Below are 15,943 nucleotides of genomic sequence, written 5' to 3'. Positions count from 1 at the left end.
CCTCATTTGAAAACGCCATCCTTTGAGAGTATTGATTAACTCCTATGTCAATAAAGAAACTCCCTCATCCCTCCTTCCTATAATAAAGAAACCCACATGACACTTAAAAATATAATTATATGTAATAAGGCAGGTTCACTTTATCATTCTTTTGCACAGAAGTCAAGGGAAGAATTAAGTATTTGTAGGAGTATTTTACAAACTGGGGTGCTTAATCAGTTAGTGTGGGTGAAGGCACTGTACTCTGCTCACTTAATATATTTAGTATTTTACTTTAACCCAGTCATGGATGTATTCTTCTAGTGTGTATCCATCAGGTTGTTTACATTTATTACACTGTTTTTCATTGTATTGTGTGGCAGTTCCAATTTGCCACCTGTAAGGATACCCGAAGCGTATCTTTGTACAACACTTCACATCCCCCTTGGTCACTTCCTGGGAAGCGTGTAGGTGTGCGTCGCCAGTTGCCTCACACACTGCGTCCATACCGGTGGGCGCTCGCTGTTTCCTCGTTTGGTGTCTCTCACTTGTTGCAGCCGCATTGTTTCTCATATTTTAGTCAGCATATGTCGCAGGTCAGCAAGGATGTGATAACTCACCTCTGGCTCCTGAGTGTCCTGTCTGGCGTGTGTGTCGGCCCTTTCATTCTCCCTAATGCCAGCATGAGAGGGAATCCAATTTATAACGGCACTGTCCCATGGTTTGAATGGCATAAGTTATGTTGTGTATGATATTTGTTTCATGTTTTCGTTGTTTTGTACTTTCAAGCGGTCATGGAATCCGTATGTATAACCACACTGTAATTGTATGAAGTGTTTGCATGTTGTAAGGCCATATGTATAGATGGAAATTCTGTGTATGTGGACGATGAAGAGTCTGTAGTTCTGACGACTGAGGAGGTGGTGGTGGTGGTGGTGGGTGCGGGAGTCTCGGTGGTGTTCTTCACAACACAGACCAACCCAGCACCAGTCTTGCCTTTCCTTGGATCGACGGAGCCGTCTGTGTAGTATTCAGCCGTGTTGGCGAGTCGTGCAATGTTAATGGTGTCCAGGCCGAGTTGTTTCAGTTCAACCGCCAGTTTTCTGCTTCGTGGTGGATGGATGTTGACTTGTAAAGGTAGTGGTGTCCAAGGAGGTGTGTTTGCACCATGGTTAGTGGTGGTCGCTCGCACATCCTCCCTTGAAGTCTCTGAGTTTATCCAAAAATACTAAGAGATCTTTGGAAGTTATCTGCTGCCATAACAACCCACTTTCCTTGACCAAGATGACCTTTATGGCGCTGATGAAGGGCTGCGTGTACTTGGTCAGGATAGTTTTTCGTGCATGTCTTGACAGTGAAGGCGGCATTCATGTACGTACTTTATTGTTTGTCACTGTTGGCATTTGTGTCTACGATCGCAGATTTTCTGTTTTAATCTATTTCCGTGTGCCGAGAGCAATTCTCAAGGCTTCGTTTTGTGCCATTCTTATCCTAGCAGCGTCCCTGGGAGTGATGGTGAGGAGGGCGGCACTCGCGTCATCTATCAACAAACTCACCAAGGCTTTGTAAGCGGTGAGGATGACGACGCTTGAGGCTCCCGTGCCTCTACAAGATAGGGCTCTAAGGAGTTTATTCCTTGCTTGGCATTTTCTCCTTGAAGTGTCGTGTACCTCAGCTGGTGTTATTCCAGGACACTACAACGCCGAGGTATCGGTGGGTGGCCACCCAGGCTATTTCTTGACCCTGGAGGTGGAGTTTGGTCTGATACTGAAAGTTCTACACAAGTTAAGAGTAATTTCTCAAAGGTATTCCTTCTTACAATATGGCCTTCATTATATGTTAGACTTTTGTTGTACTTTTCATTAATTCATTTTTTTCCATGATAACGATGGGAAACACCAAATTTTTCTACTCTGCGTAAAGAGTCATGTCTCCGTGGTAGACATTATAAAGCTATAGTACGTGGACTTTGAGATCACTCGTATGCGTAACGATACAATAACTAGTAGTTATGTATATATTGTTAATCTCTATAGATATGTATACACTGGGCTTGTGTAACTCAAGACTCGCATCAGCCTTGAGTTCATGCAGCCACTTCATATCACTTTGCTATCGATTGGTAGCTCAGTTCTGTGTCGACTGTTCTTGGTTCTACATCTCTCTGTTCATTCGTTACAGTCTGTGCAGTGGCCCAGTTCTGCCTGCACGTTGCCCTAATATCGTTCTTACCTTGTCTTTGTAATGAACTTCGTTCTCACGTATTGTTTACTCATCCTTCAGAAACCAACATTACACTTAAACAGTCTGCTCCACGCCCCAACGTCCGTATAATTTTCTTTCATCATTTAATTTGGTCTTAAAACAACTCGTAAGAAGTGACACAAAGTGAACTCCGGTAAGTAATTGCTTTACGATATTTGACACACACATACAAAAGCACTCTCTCTCTCTCTCTCTCTCTCTCTCTCTCTCTCTCTCTCTCTCTCTCTCTCTCTCTCTCTCTCTCTCTCTCTCTCTCTCTCTCCACTAAGGAAATTATAATGATTGAATCGCATTTTACAGACAGGTGCTCCAGTTATCTCGTGCTTGTGCCAACGTGCCAAGTCTGTGAGCGACACACACGCCATGGCAAGCAGTGGATTGGGAGTTGGGTTCAGTGGATGGGACTGGGCTGTGTTTGTGGTGACCTTGATGGCGTCTCTTGGTACCGGAGCGTTTGCAGGATGGGTGGCGCGACGGAAGACTAAGAAAAGCGACGTGAAGGGCACAGCGGCAGAGTTTCTGATGGGGGGAAGAGAGCTGAATCTTTTCGCTGTGGCTCTTTCCACTATGATCGGTGCCTTATCATCCATTTCAATCTTAGGTGAGTGTTGAAGAGCAAGAGTATGGATGTTATAGCTTGATTGTACATTGTGTTACTTATATTTCTTAACGGGCAAACACACACACACACACACACACACACACACACACACACACACACACACACACACACACACACACACACACACACACAAGCACAAACAAACAAATGGTCTCTAATTTTTCATGTAAATTTGTGATATACAGATTATCAGAAGTTCAATGTCCTTGAACCCACTGTTTTAAAAGTTTTGATGGATGGAGTGGGTCGGCAGGACTTCCCTGCATGGAACACACCCACGTCACTGTGCATGCCGATGAGGTATTGGTGTAGTGTTAGGGCACGCAGCTGGCTCTGGTTGCGTTAAGTTTCCTTTGCTGTAAAATAGGTCTTGTAATCAATAACGAGAAAACTGAGTATCAGGTCAGGTGTCATTGTGTCCATGTATATTGTGACGATCCAAGTCAAAATATGGCAGAGTGGCTTGTGGCGCTGTAGATGCTGGAGTATTTCAGTGATGCGCGTGTGCTACAGTTACTAAAATAATCAGTGACAACATCTCCACTCCTCTTTAGTTACATGACATCTAGAAGGACATGCAGCTCAAATGAAATGTAAACACACACACACACACACACACACACACACACACACTCTCTCTCTCTCTCTCTCTCTCTCTCTCTCTCTCTCTCTCTCTCTCTCTCTCTCTCTCTGTCTCTGTCTCTGTCTCTGTCTCTGTCTCTGTCTCTGTCTCTCTCTCTCTCTCTCTCTCTCTCTCTCTCTCTCTCTCTCTCTCTCTCTCTCTCTCTCTCTCTCTCTCTCTCTCTCTCTCTCTCTCTCTCTCTCTCTCTCTCTCTCTCTCTCTCTCTCTCTCTCTCTCTCTCTCTCTCTCTCTCTCTCTCTCTCTCTCTCTCTCTCTCTCTCTCTCTCTCTCTCTCTCTCTCTCTCTCTCTCTCTCTCTCTCTCTCTCTCTCTCTCTCTCTCTCTCTCTCTCTCTCTCTCTCTCTCTCTCTCTCTTTTTGAGAGTTAAAGTGCACACTTACAACTTTGCAGGCTAATTTTCCACGCAACAGTCATCCTGCTAGTCTGAGTAAATGTTTGATTGTTGAAGTGCACGAGATGATTTGTACGTAGATTGGACTTTATATGAATGTCTTCTCACATCAGAAGTCATTTCATTGAAATGGTTGAAGGCTGGCTTGATGAGTCTCAGAAAATGAGACTGTTGATATTGTTGGGTATACAAAACTGTATAGTCGATCAAGAATGACATGAGACGTACAGTATAAGAGCAGAATATTAACACGTAACTATTGGTAAGGTTTTTTAACAAAATGAAGATTTCCAGCATTACTTGTTTATCATGAAAAAATACTCCTGTCATTTACAGCAGACACCATCCATGCATCTGTTGAGTGTTGTGGCGAGATTAAGGCTGGAATATTGATATTACTGTACGGAAGTCACCTGCAGGGACTGGTCGTGTGTCACTCACCTGTGTTGGACTTTCTCTGCAACATTACTGTGTCCTGCATTTCCATGTTGTCTGACCAATCAGAGAAGGGATATTAGTTCTCTGAAAAAAAAATAGTGATAATGATAAAATCAAAAGTCAAGTTATAAAGTACAATTATTTTACGTCTAGGTTACAAATCTGTGTTAGAGTGTTTTGGTATTATCTGGTTGTTAAGTTCTTTTCTCCATGCAAGTATTATGGTTGAATGTTGTGAGTTCCTGTCCCGCTCAGCTGTATCATTGTTCTGTGGATTTGTTTCCCCTTAAAAATCCTTTTAAGGAACAGAGTGGCAGACAAACCAGTCTTGTTGATTCATCTGTCAATAAAATATTCGAAATGAAATTCAGAAATTCAGAGAAATAATGAATTGGCCGAAAATCAGCCTTTTATCAGAGTTATCCAGAAAACTCACATATTTGGGAAGTGTAATTATGTGCTACATCGATAAATGAAGTGCAGAGCAGCATAAACGATAGATAGCTTGTTCTGTGTTGAGTAATACCTCTCTCTCTCTCTCTCTCTCTCTCTCTCTCTCTCTCTCTCTCTCTCTCTGCAGGCAACTCCGCTGAGATGTACGCCTACGGAACACAGTTGTGTATGAGCCTAATCGGCACCGCCCTCGGGGCTGTCTTCGTACACTTAGTGAACCTGAGAGTATTCTACCCTCTGAAAATTACCAGTGTTTACACGGTGAGTTGTGAGCGACACGTCGATGACTTGCCAGTGTTAGCTGTGGTGATAATTAGATAACGCCAATCAAAATGGTTGACCGAGATTATTTTAAGAGTAATGATCACCCTTGACGCCGATAAGACTGAAGATAAACAAGAGGCGCGCGCTCATGTGTGTGTGTGTGTGTGTGTGTGTGTGTGTGTGTGTGACGTCATTTAATGCTGGGAGACACTGCTTCTCATGTAATTTGATAATCAATAGCAAAAGAAGAAAACAACTCCAGAAATGCAATGACTTGATTAATGCAGTATACTTTTATGGTTTATAACTGATTTAGTAACTTTTTCTGTCTTATGTTTTAAGAAAATACAAAGGAATTCCAACATTTAGTAGGATTTTAAAGCAGGATTTCTACATGGAATGTGTTGGAGGTATAATTATTGGAGTCGATATGGTCTGCATGGCTGCTGTTTTCAAGCTGACCTTAGCCTGTATTCTGTCTCCTTCAAGTGTCCTTGCTTTGGTTACGCTCACTCAATCCATTTTGGGCAGCCTGTTTTATCATTATTGTTGTCTTTACATTTATCATTATTATCTTTTTTTTTTCTTTTAATGCAGGAGAGGAGGCCAGCCAAGAGAAACAGAATATTAAAAAAAGGCATACTTGAGTACTGGTTCTCTAAAAGATAAGTAAAGAGCCAAAATTAGGGAGCAAATGTCTTGACATCTCCCGCTTAAAAGAAGTCAAGTCGTAGGAAAACGGAAATACAGAAGTAGGTACGGAGTTCCAGAGTTTAACAGAGAAAGGTATGAATGATTTAGAGTACTGGTTAACTCTTGTGTTACAGAGTCGGACAGAATAGGGATGAAAGGAATAAGAAAGCTTTGGGCAGCGAGGCCGCAGGAGGAGGGGAGGTATGCAGTTAGCAAGATCAATAGAACAGATAGCATGAAAATAGGGATAAAAGATAGAAAGAGTTGCAACACTTCGGCTGAAGATAGTCAGTCAGAGGACGGGAGTTGATGAGACGAAAAGCTTTTGATTCCGCCCTATCAAATAAAACTGTGAGTGGAACACCGCCAAACATGCGAAAATTACTCTATACAGGGGCGGATGAGGCCTTGTACAAAGTTAGCAGTTGGAGGGGCGAGAAAAACTGGCGGAGACACCTCAGAGCGCCTTACTTGATAGAAACTGTTTTATCAAGAGATGAGATGTAAAGTTTCCAGTTAAGATTATGAGGAAAGGACAGACCGAGGATACTCAGTGCGGAAGAGGAAGAAAGTTCAGTGTCATTGAAGAAGAGGGTATGGTTGTCTACATGGAAGGTTGTGTTAAGTTGATAGATGGAGGAATTAAGTTTTTGAGGAATTAGAAACTACTACATTTTTTCTGCCCATATTGGAAATCTTAGAAAGATCAGAAGTCAGTCGTTCTGTGGCGTCCCTGCGTGGTCCGTTGACTTTCTGAAGGGTTAGTCGTCTCTGAAAGAAAGATGTAGGGTGGTATTATCAGCATATGAGCGGATAGAGCAAGAAGTTTGGTTAAGAAGATCATTATTGAATAATAGACAAAGATTGGGTGACAAGACAGAACCCTGAGGAATACCACTATAAATAGATTTAGAAGAAAAGTGGCCTTCTACCACAGCAGCAATAGAGCGGTCAGAAAGAAAACTTGTGATAAAGTTGCAGAGAAAAGGATAGAAACCGTTGGAGGGCAGCAAAAGTTTCACCGAAATCTCTAAAAGAGGATGAGCAAGACTCAGTAAAGAAAGCCAGAAGATCACCAGTAGAGCGACCTTGACAGAAGCCATACTGGCGATCAGATAGAAGATTGTGAAGTGACAAACGTTTAAGAATCTTCCTATTGAGGATAGATTAAAAAAAAACTTTAGACAAGTAAGAGATTAAGGCTATAGGAGGGTAGTCTGAGGGATTAGAACGGTCACCCTTCTTCGGAACAGGCTGAATGTAGGCAAATTTCCAGCAAAAAGGAAAAGTATAAATCGGTAGACAAAGTTGAAAGAGTTTGGCCATGTAAAGTGCAAGCATGGAAGCTCAATTTTTGAGAAGAATAGGAGGGACCCCCATCAGGTCCATAAGCCTTCCAAGGGTTTAGGCCAGTAAGGGCATGGAAAACATCATTACGAAGAATTTTGATTGAAGACATGAAATAGTCAGAGGGAGGAGGAGAGGGAGGAACAAGCCCAGAATCATCTAAGGTGGAGTTGTTATGGAAGATTTGAGAGAAGAGTTCAGCTTTAGAGACAGAAGAGACGGCAGTGGTGCCATCATGATGAAAAACAGGAGGGAAAGATGAAGAAGTGAAGTTACTGGAAATGTTTTTGGCAAGATGCCAGAAGTCTCGAAGGGAGTTTGAGTTTGAAAGATTTTGACATTCTCTACTTATAAAGGAGTGTTTGGCAAGTTGAAGAACATACTTGGCATGATTCCAGGCGAAAATATAAAGTGAGTGAGGTTTAGAAGATGGAGGACTCAAGTACCTTTTGTGGGGAACCTCCTTATCATGTATAACATAAGTACAGACTTTGTTAAACCAAGATTTAGAAGGTTTAGGTTGAGAGAAAGAATGTGGAATATACGCCTCCGTACCAGACACTATCACCTTTTATGCGTTCAGCATAAAGAGATAGATATCTGACACAGAAACAGTAATTATTCAAGGGAAAATTAGCAGAATACCTCCCCCAACTCGCAGAGGTAAAACACCAGAGACATCTCTGCTTTGGGGATCCTGAGGAAGTATTGGAGAAATAGGACAAGGTACAGAAATGGGATTGAGATCGGAGGAGCTCAACGGAGATTATATATATATATATATATATATATATATATATATATATATATATATATATATATATATATATATATATATATATATATATATATATATATATATATACCATGTGGGCTTTTCACGGGAATCTATTGGCTAAAGGGGATACTTTTTTGGGGTACCTCCTATCTCAAAGCCCACCCGCTAGGAAACCGTTTCCCCGAGTGAGGAAGCCCAACCTACACTCAAACCGTGAACAGGATTCGAACCTGTGCGCTTGGAGATGGTAGGGTAACAGCATAAGCAGAAGGATTAGAGGTAAGGATGAGATCAAGAATGTTGGGCGTGTCTCCAAGACGGTCAGGAATACGAGTAGGGTGTTGCACTAGATACTCTAGGTCATGGTGGATAGCATAGTTGAAGGCTAGTTCACCAGGATGGTCAATGAAGAGAGATGAAAGCCAAAGCTGGTGGTGAACATTGAAATTTCCAAGAATGGAGATCTCCAAGAATGGGTAGAGGGACAGAATATGCTCCAATTTGGAAGTTAAATAGTCAAAGAATTTACTTTAGTTAGAGGAGTTAGGGGAGAGATAGATAGCACAGATAAGTTTAATTAGAGAGTGACTATTGAGTCGAAGCCAGATGGTGGAAAATTCAAAAGATTCAAGAGCGTGGGCACGAGAGCAAGTACGTCGTTGCGCACATAGACGTAACATCTAGATTTGGAACTAAAATGAGAATAGAGAAAGTATGAGGAAACCGAAGAGGGGCTACTCTCAGTAACCTCAGACAGCTGTGTTTCGGTGAGGAAAGAAGATGAGGTTTAGTAGACGAGAGGTGGTGTTCCATAGATTGAAAATTAGATCTCATAACGCGAATGTTGCAAAAGTTAATGTAGAAAAAATTGAGGGATGTGTCAAGACATTTAGGGTCGTCATCAAGAGAGGAGTCCGACCTGGAGATATTTTTGGTCCCCTCCCCAGAAGGGGACTCCGAGGCTGGGTTTGGAGTCGCCAGTTATTTTATTTTGAATTTTAAGTGAAGAGTGTACCTATGTGTGGTAAGTTCATGTAGTTTTGAGTGAAGAAGAAGAGTTGTCTTTAGAGGGCATGTTGTGACTGCCCCCTTGAGTTGTTAGACACAGAGAGATACGTTCAGCGGCATCACAATTCGCTTTAATGTATAGTTCACAGCACCCCCTTAACTTGTGCTGTTAGACCTCGCTGGCAGTAAATTATCATATGGGTAGATGTCTAATGCCTCCTCCTAATGTTACCATCATTTTATTATTATCATTATTATTATTATTATTATTATATTATTATTATTATTATTATTATTATTATTATCTTTACTATATTCTTTTGTGATATGCATAGATTTGTTTGAAGTTCAACATAGTTCCGTCCCTCACACTTTCCGCACCTTCTATACACCCAACAGTACATAGAGAGACGGTTCCAGTCGAGGGCGTTGACGTACTTCATTGTGTACTCCACCTTTGTGGGCACTTTCTTCTACGTGGGCCTGTGTGCCTACACTCCCTCGCTGGCCATGGAGACGATGACTGGCGTGCCCGCTTGGGTGTCCATCATTATCATGGGAGTGGTCTGCACCATCTATTCCTCCTTGGTGAGAGAGAGAGAGAGAGAGAGAGAGAGAGAGAGAGAGAGAGAGAGAGAGAGAGAGAGAGAGAGAGAGAGAGAGAGAGAGAGAGAGAGAGAGAGAGAGAGAGAGAGAGAGAGAGAGAGAGAGAGAGAGAGAGAGAGAGAGAGAGAGAGAGAGAGAGAGAGAGAGAGAGAGAGAGAGAGAGAGAGAGAGAGAGAGAGAGAGAGAGAGAGAGAGAGAGAGAGAGAGAGAGAGAGAGAGAGAGAGAGAGAGAGAGAGAGAGAGAGAGAGAGAGAGAGAGAGAGAGAGAGAGAGAGAGAGAGAGAGAGAGAGAGAGAGAGAGAGAGAGAGAGAGAGAGAGAGAGAGAGAGAGAGAGAGATTGTGATAAAGTAATCAGTGTCCGTTTCCTGCAGCATTCCGTTAGCTCCCCTGCCTTGCATGTTCCCAGGGCGGCGTGCGGGCGGTGGTCTACACGGACATCCTGCAGGTGTTTGTGATGATGGGAGGCGTGGTGACCATCTTGGTGACGGCTGTGGTGGAGGTGGGCGGCATGGGGAGGGTGTTCGACATTGCCAGGGAGCACGGCAGGATAGAGCTCTGGAAGTGAGTTGAGGAAGGTGTGGGGCGGGGCAACGAAGAGAATGAGACTGGGAAAGTGAGTGGAGATAGTAAGGGTCGGATTGATGGTGGTTGCTGGAGAAAGAGAAAAGGAATGCAAAAGACTGAGTCATTGTGATAATCTTACGGAGATGACTATCTTTTGGCATTTTGATTCAGAAAGTATTGCCATTAAAACATCACCATTTTGACAACTGTTTAGACTGTGAAGTATGGTGGAAATTTAATTTGAACAAAACCCATGCTATTAATGTTATCCTCTCATCTCTAGAAAACTCAGCGTCCTGAGGCGTCTTGGCTAACTTTGTAGTACATACTCGGGTCTTATCCGCCCATGCACATATATACTTAAGAATATGTATGAGCCCACTTCATGTGTAATTTACGGGTGGAGGTGTCTACTTGTACTAACGCTCTCTTCGACAGTGAAATCAAAAGCATCTCTTACTAACTCTTTTAACTGAATATCTTCAACCTCTGTCATTGCCGCAGTGTTGCATCTCCTGCTAGCGTCTACTTCTATCTTCACGCTAACTCCTCCTCTGTTCTTGTTAACTGTATGTCTCGACTACTTCCATAGCTTGATTGCTCAACACTACTTTCTCTACCGTTATTTTCTCAACTCTCTATTGCAAGAGTAAGCATGCAGTATTCTCAATCTCTCACCATTTTTTGGCAAACTCTATAATTCCCTGCCTGCTTCTGTAGTTTTTCTTCCCCCTGAATTTAACAGTTTGGAGAGGGCGGTTTAAAGACACTCATCCTTCAGATTTTTATGCTTTTCATGCATCACATCCCATGTAACCACTCTTATACTTATATATATATATATATATATATATATATATATCATATATATATATATATATATATCAATCAAACTTCTTGTGTAAGTACAGATGATGGTTGGGCCTTGTAATACTACTTACGTAGATCCATGGCTTGCCTTACTTTGCCCTCCGTGTTTGGGACGTCAGTTGATGGCTAATGAAAGTGTCTTATTTTCTCCTCAAGCGTCAATCCTGACCCCCTGCAGCGTCACAGTCTATGGCTGGTCATCATGCAAGGCTACTTCCTGGTGCTTCTAGTATTCGGGATGGGCCAGCCTCAAGTGCAACGCATATGCTCCGTCTCCACCTGGCGCAAGGCTATTGGGTAAGAAGGAGATAAGAACTGCCCTAGTTTTTATTTCGAAACAACGTAATCTTCAATCTAATCTATGTTCTTAGTTTGTTTTTATCATATTTATCTTGTTTGTCGAAATCACTAAGTTCAGTGCTAGTAACTCATAACATAATGATATGTAAATCTTTTCTTCAGGGCTCAGGTATCATAGTGTTCTTATTACTGTGTTGTCTAACGTTGCTTTATGTTAAAAATGCAAAGGAAAAACTTTTTCCCCAACTTCCTCACTGGTGTCAATTGTGCATTATTTCTTTCTCAGGGCTCACTATCTCAACATCGCCATATTCATCACTTCGATGGTTTCCTTCTACCTGTTGGGTTTGTCCGTCTATGCCGTCTACGCAGACTGCGACCCTCTAGCAACAGGAGAGATCTCGAAAGCTGATCAGCTCGTGCCTTTCTATGTCAGTGATCGCCTTTCGGGATATTATGGATTGCCTGGACTTCTCATAGCCTCTCTCTACGCCGGTGGACTGAGGTAGGACGGAGATAGGAAAGTTGGAACAGGGCAAGGACAAAGTAGAAAGAGAAAAGGTAAGTAGCTACTATGTAGGAGGAAGAATGGTGGGGATAGAGTATGTTATTTGTCACTTCCTAGATTCTTTTAAGCTTGATTCATGCTATCGACGAGGTCTCGCTCCGCTCACGGTCCAGTCCAATATTGTTACATGCATTGTAGTGGAAATATTCACACTGGCTGTCATACTCTGTTCTCGCTCCGGTCCCGACACATTCAAAAGTTATTTTGACCGGAGCGAGAGCGCCAGTTTGGACACAGACCTGCTCCGCTCCAGTCCTGTTCCACCTTTCCAGTGAAAACATAGTGAAAAGAAGAAAACACAACGGGATCATGCACGAGCTAGGTAAATTATTATAAAAACACTTTTCCTTTTTCAGATCTTCCAAAATTTTTTATATAACTTTCTCATATGTTCTGATATTCATACTCAAGTAGCTGTGAAATTTACTCTCATCGTCAATAAGACGAGAAAATAAAGTATGGAATTTTCCATTCTCCCTCTCTTGCGATATAGGATGAATCCACGATCTCTTTCTTTTCTTTACTTTGCTTTCTTTCTTCTTCTTCTTCGTCAAGTGTAATGACTGTTATTGCCAAATCGGCTCGAGAAAAATTATATGACTTCCACTGGTACTGAGAGGGAGGAAATGATGGGAGCGAGAATGGAACTAGAGCCGACCGGACATGTCAATCAATGCACCAGGACCATGACCGCAGCGAGAGCGGAGCGAGACAGGAGCGATAGAGTGAATCAATCCTTAATTGACCGACCTCCAATCATTCCTGTTAGCAAGTCCGTCTTCAAGTTACTTCTATGTAACAACTAACTTTTATCTTCCCTCGTGACTCCATCATCTAGTGACGATTCTTATCTCATTTAGTGCAATCCTTACATTTTTCACTTCCCTCCAGCCACGCCCTCCTCTCTCTTCTGCCGCAGCTCATACTCCTCACAAATCAATGCCGTATCTGCCGTCATGTGGGAGGATTTCTTCAAAAACTCTGCGTGGGTGGCATCCATGAAGGAGGAGCGACGACCCTACGTCAACGTGCTAGTCAGTGAGTCACTTGTTTTGATATTTCCGCTGGAATTCTCTCTATTGTGTCCACACTCTCTCCTTGCTCTTTCCGCTTATACTACTTCTTACAATTGCGCACAGGTTTGATTATTCATGTCTTTCCTTGCCCTGCTTTCCATATGTTAGCTGTTTTCCCATTGCACTAATCATATTTCTTACATGTGTTCTTCACTGAAGGTCTCCCGTGACGTGATATCGCTTGTTTCAGGAGTGTAGAAGATTAACGTCTTAATTCTTTCTGTAGCCTGCGCGTACGTTTACTTGATTTCTTTAGTAAGTTTTCTTCGAATATTCTTTTACCTAGAATCATACTTGGCATCGCTTACGCTCGTATTATACTTTCCTGGTATCCTCGCTTCTTTCTTTTATGGTAGCTTTAACATTCTATACTGTTCCTGTTTCCATCAAAGGATTTTCTTTACTCTCACTCTTATTCCGTCTTTCCTTGTTTCCCGTCCTATCTCTTTCATCAGTCATATAAACCTGTTGCCCATTGGCCTGTCCACTTCTACGTTGATAACACACACACACACACACACACACACACACACACACACACACACACACACACACACACACACACACTCTCTCTCTCTCTCTCTCTCTCTCTCTCTCTCTCGCACTCACTCACTCTCTCCCTCTCTCTCTCTCTCTCTCTCTCTCCCTCTCTCTCTCCCTTCCTCTCTCTCCTCCTCTCTCCTCTCTCACCTCTCTCTCTCTCTCTCTCTCTCTCTCTCTCTCTCTCTCTCTCTCTCTCTCTCTCTCTCTCTCTCTCTCTCTCTCTCTCTCTCTCTCTCTCTCTCTCTCTCTCTCTCTCTCTCTCTCTCTCTCTCTCTCTCTCTCTCTCTCTCTCTCTCTCTCTCTCTCTCTCTCTCTCTCTCTCTCTCTCTCTCTCTCTCTCTCTCACACAACACACACACACACACACACACACACACACTCTCTCTCTCTCTCTCTCTCTCTCTCTCTCTCTCTCTCTCTCTCTCTCTCTCTCTCTCTCTCTCTCTCTCTCTCTCTCTCTCTCTCTCTCTCTCTCTCTCTCTCTCTCTCTCTCTCTCTCTCTCTCTCTCTCTCTCTCTCTCTCTCTCTCTCTCTCTCTCTCTCTCTCTCTCTCTCTCTCTCTCTCTCTCTCTCTCTCTCTCTCTCTCTCTCTCTCTCTCTCTCTCTCTCTCTCTCTCTCTCTCTCTCTCTCTCTCTCTCTCTCTCTCTCTCTCTCTCTCTCTCTCTCTCTCTCTCTCTCTCTCTCTCTCTCTCTCTCTCTCTCTCTCTCTCTCTCTCTCTCTCTCTCTCTCTCTCTCTCTCTCTCTCTCTCTCTCTCTCTCTCTCTCTCTCTCTCTCTCTCTCTCTCTCTCTCTCTCTCTCTCTCTCTCTCTCTCTCTCTCTCTCTCTCTCTCTCTCTCTCTCTCTCTCTCTCTCTCTCTCTCTCTCTCTCTCTCTCTCTCTCTCTCTCTCTCTCTCTCTCTCTCTCTCTCTCTCTCTCTCTCTCTCTCTCTCTCTCTCTCTCTCTCTCTCTCTCTCTCTCTCTCTCTCTCTCTCTCTCTCTCTCTCTCTCTCTCTCTCTCTCTCTCTCTCTCTCTCTCTCTCTCTCTCTCTCTCTCTCTCTCTCTCTCTCTCTCTCTCTCTCTCTCTCTCTCTCTCTCTCTCTCTCTCTCTCTCTCTCTCTCTCTCTCTCTCTCTCTCTCTCTCTCTCTCTCTCTCTCTCTCTCTCTCTCTCTCTCTCCGTCGTAAGGTTGCATCTCTTGCTGTCTCTTGTTGTTACCTTCATGCACTGTTCTTACCTCTATAATTGCAAGCTTTGCCTCATTTTGCTAATTTTGCGCAAGACTTCTTTTCTCTCAGCTGTGTTCTGCCCACTTCCCAAACGCAAGAGTTGACCAATGTTTGCAACATTTCTTCTGTTCCTCTTATTAAGCCCTGGAACTCCTTGTCTGCTGTTTCAAACCACTTTTCGTAATATTATTTGACCTTACTTTGTTGACAGCATTTGCCATATTTCCAGTAATATTCTCATACTAAAATTATTAAATTTCAGTCTGCAAATAATAAAAACCATCAATATGAGAGTATTCTTATGTAAAAAGTTTTTTTTTTTTTCAATAAGTAAAGAACTAATGCATGGAAAATACTACTATAGCATAATACATTTCTTAAAAATATGATAATAAAAGTAAGGGTACTTCTGCCACATTATGTAATACTTTTAAAATAGTTTTTTTTGTGAAGGAAACATCTAATGGGATGCTTTTATATACTGTGTACATACATATACTGAAAGTGGTAGTGAACAGTTCTACAAAGTCACCTGATTATATGCTTCTAATATTTTTCAGTTGTTTGTTTCACGTGGTTTGACGATGTATGTTTTAGTCAGGAAGAAGGATAGTTGCAGAAATGGTGCATCTTATTAAACACATCAATATTTTGCCATGTGTGGGAAGAGGCTGTCTCTCATTTTACGCGTAAATAAGTTAGCACACACATTACAAACACCGTGGTAAAGTTCAACATATCTGCTGCCTATTTCTCCCCAGCATTTTCTCCTTTCTCGGTATTGTAACATCATCTTTCGTTCCTGTAGGTGCCATCACAGGGACGCTTGGCGTGGTGGCTGGCATTGTGTCCACGCAGGTGGGCGGAGTATTCCAGGCGGGGCAGACCATCCTGGGTACCATCAATGCCCCACAGCTTGGCCTCTTCCTGTTAGGGATGTGCTGCCCCTTTGCCAATAAGATAGTGAGTTGTGTACAGTCCTTCCACAGTAACAAGTACAACGAAGGAAGGTGAAGAGTTACACAGTAAGGGATCAACGTCACCAAAAGTTAATGCAAAGTTTTAGATAGCAATTTGACAGTCAAGTAAAGAAATTAGGTAACCGTATTATAGTACGTAACTGATCGCACTCAATATAACTTTAAAAGGTCAATTAGCACTCATTCATGAGTCAAGGAAACAAAGCAAGAAAATAATGAAGCAAAGAAGGTATTATATTTTGTAATGAATCACAGATATTCCTTCTTTCATAAAAACAAGAAATGGCGATGAAGTTAAGAACATAAGAGGACAAGAATAAGGGAAGCCGCAAGAACCATCAGCCCT

General features: G+C 42.5%; 1 protein-coding gene across 5 annotated transcripts in view; it reads left to right on the top strand.

The window, feature by feature from the left end:
• Positions 1–15,943, top strand: part of LOC123518912 (sodium-coupled monocarboxylate transporter 1-like) — a 36,623-nt gene that overhangs the window by 16,571 nt on the left and 4,109 nt on the right. For 4 of the 5 annotated variants that reach the window (XR_006678912.1, XM_045279982.1, XM_045279981.1 and 1 more), the window contains 8 exons: positions 2,545–2,845; positions 4,918–5,051; positions 9,280–9,468; positions 9,894–10,048; positions 11,078–11,218; positions 11,508–11,726; positions 12,709–12,827; positions 15,426–15,580. Coding sequence is in view for 4 of the 5 variants with exons in the window: in XM_045279982.1 (XP_045135917.1) it covers positions 2,608–2,845; positions 4,918–5,051; positions 9,280–9,468; positions 9,894–10,048; positions 11,078–11,218; positions 11,508–11,726; positions 12,709–12,827; positions 15,426–15,580 (1,350 nt within the window). In the remaining variant the exon portion in view is untranslated. Of the gene's footprint in view, positions 1–2,114; positions 2,378–2,544; positions 2,846–4,917; positions 5,052–9,279; positions 9,469–9,893; positions 10,049–11,077; positions 11,219–11,507; positions 11,727–12,708; positions 12,828–15,425; positions 15,581–15,943 lie in introns of those variants that run through there. The other variant, XM_045279979.1, reaches the window with a different exon arrangement.

This window comes from Portunus trituberculatus, chromosome 44, assembly GCF_017591435.1.
Source record: "Portunus trituberculatus isolate SZX2019 chromosome 44, ASM1759143v1, whole genome shotgun sequence".
NCBI classification, from domain to species: domain Eukaryota; kingdom Metazoa; phylum Arthropoda; class Malacostraca; order Decapoda; family Portunidae; genus Portunus; species Portunus trituberculatus.
Note: the sequence above shows the minus strand (reverse complement) of the source record. Positions and strands in the feature narration are given on the sequence as shown.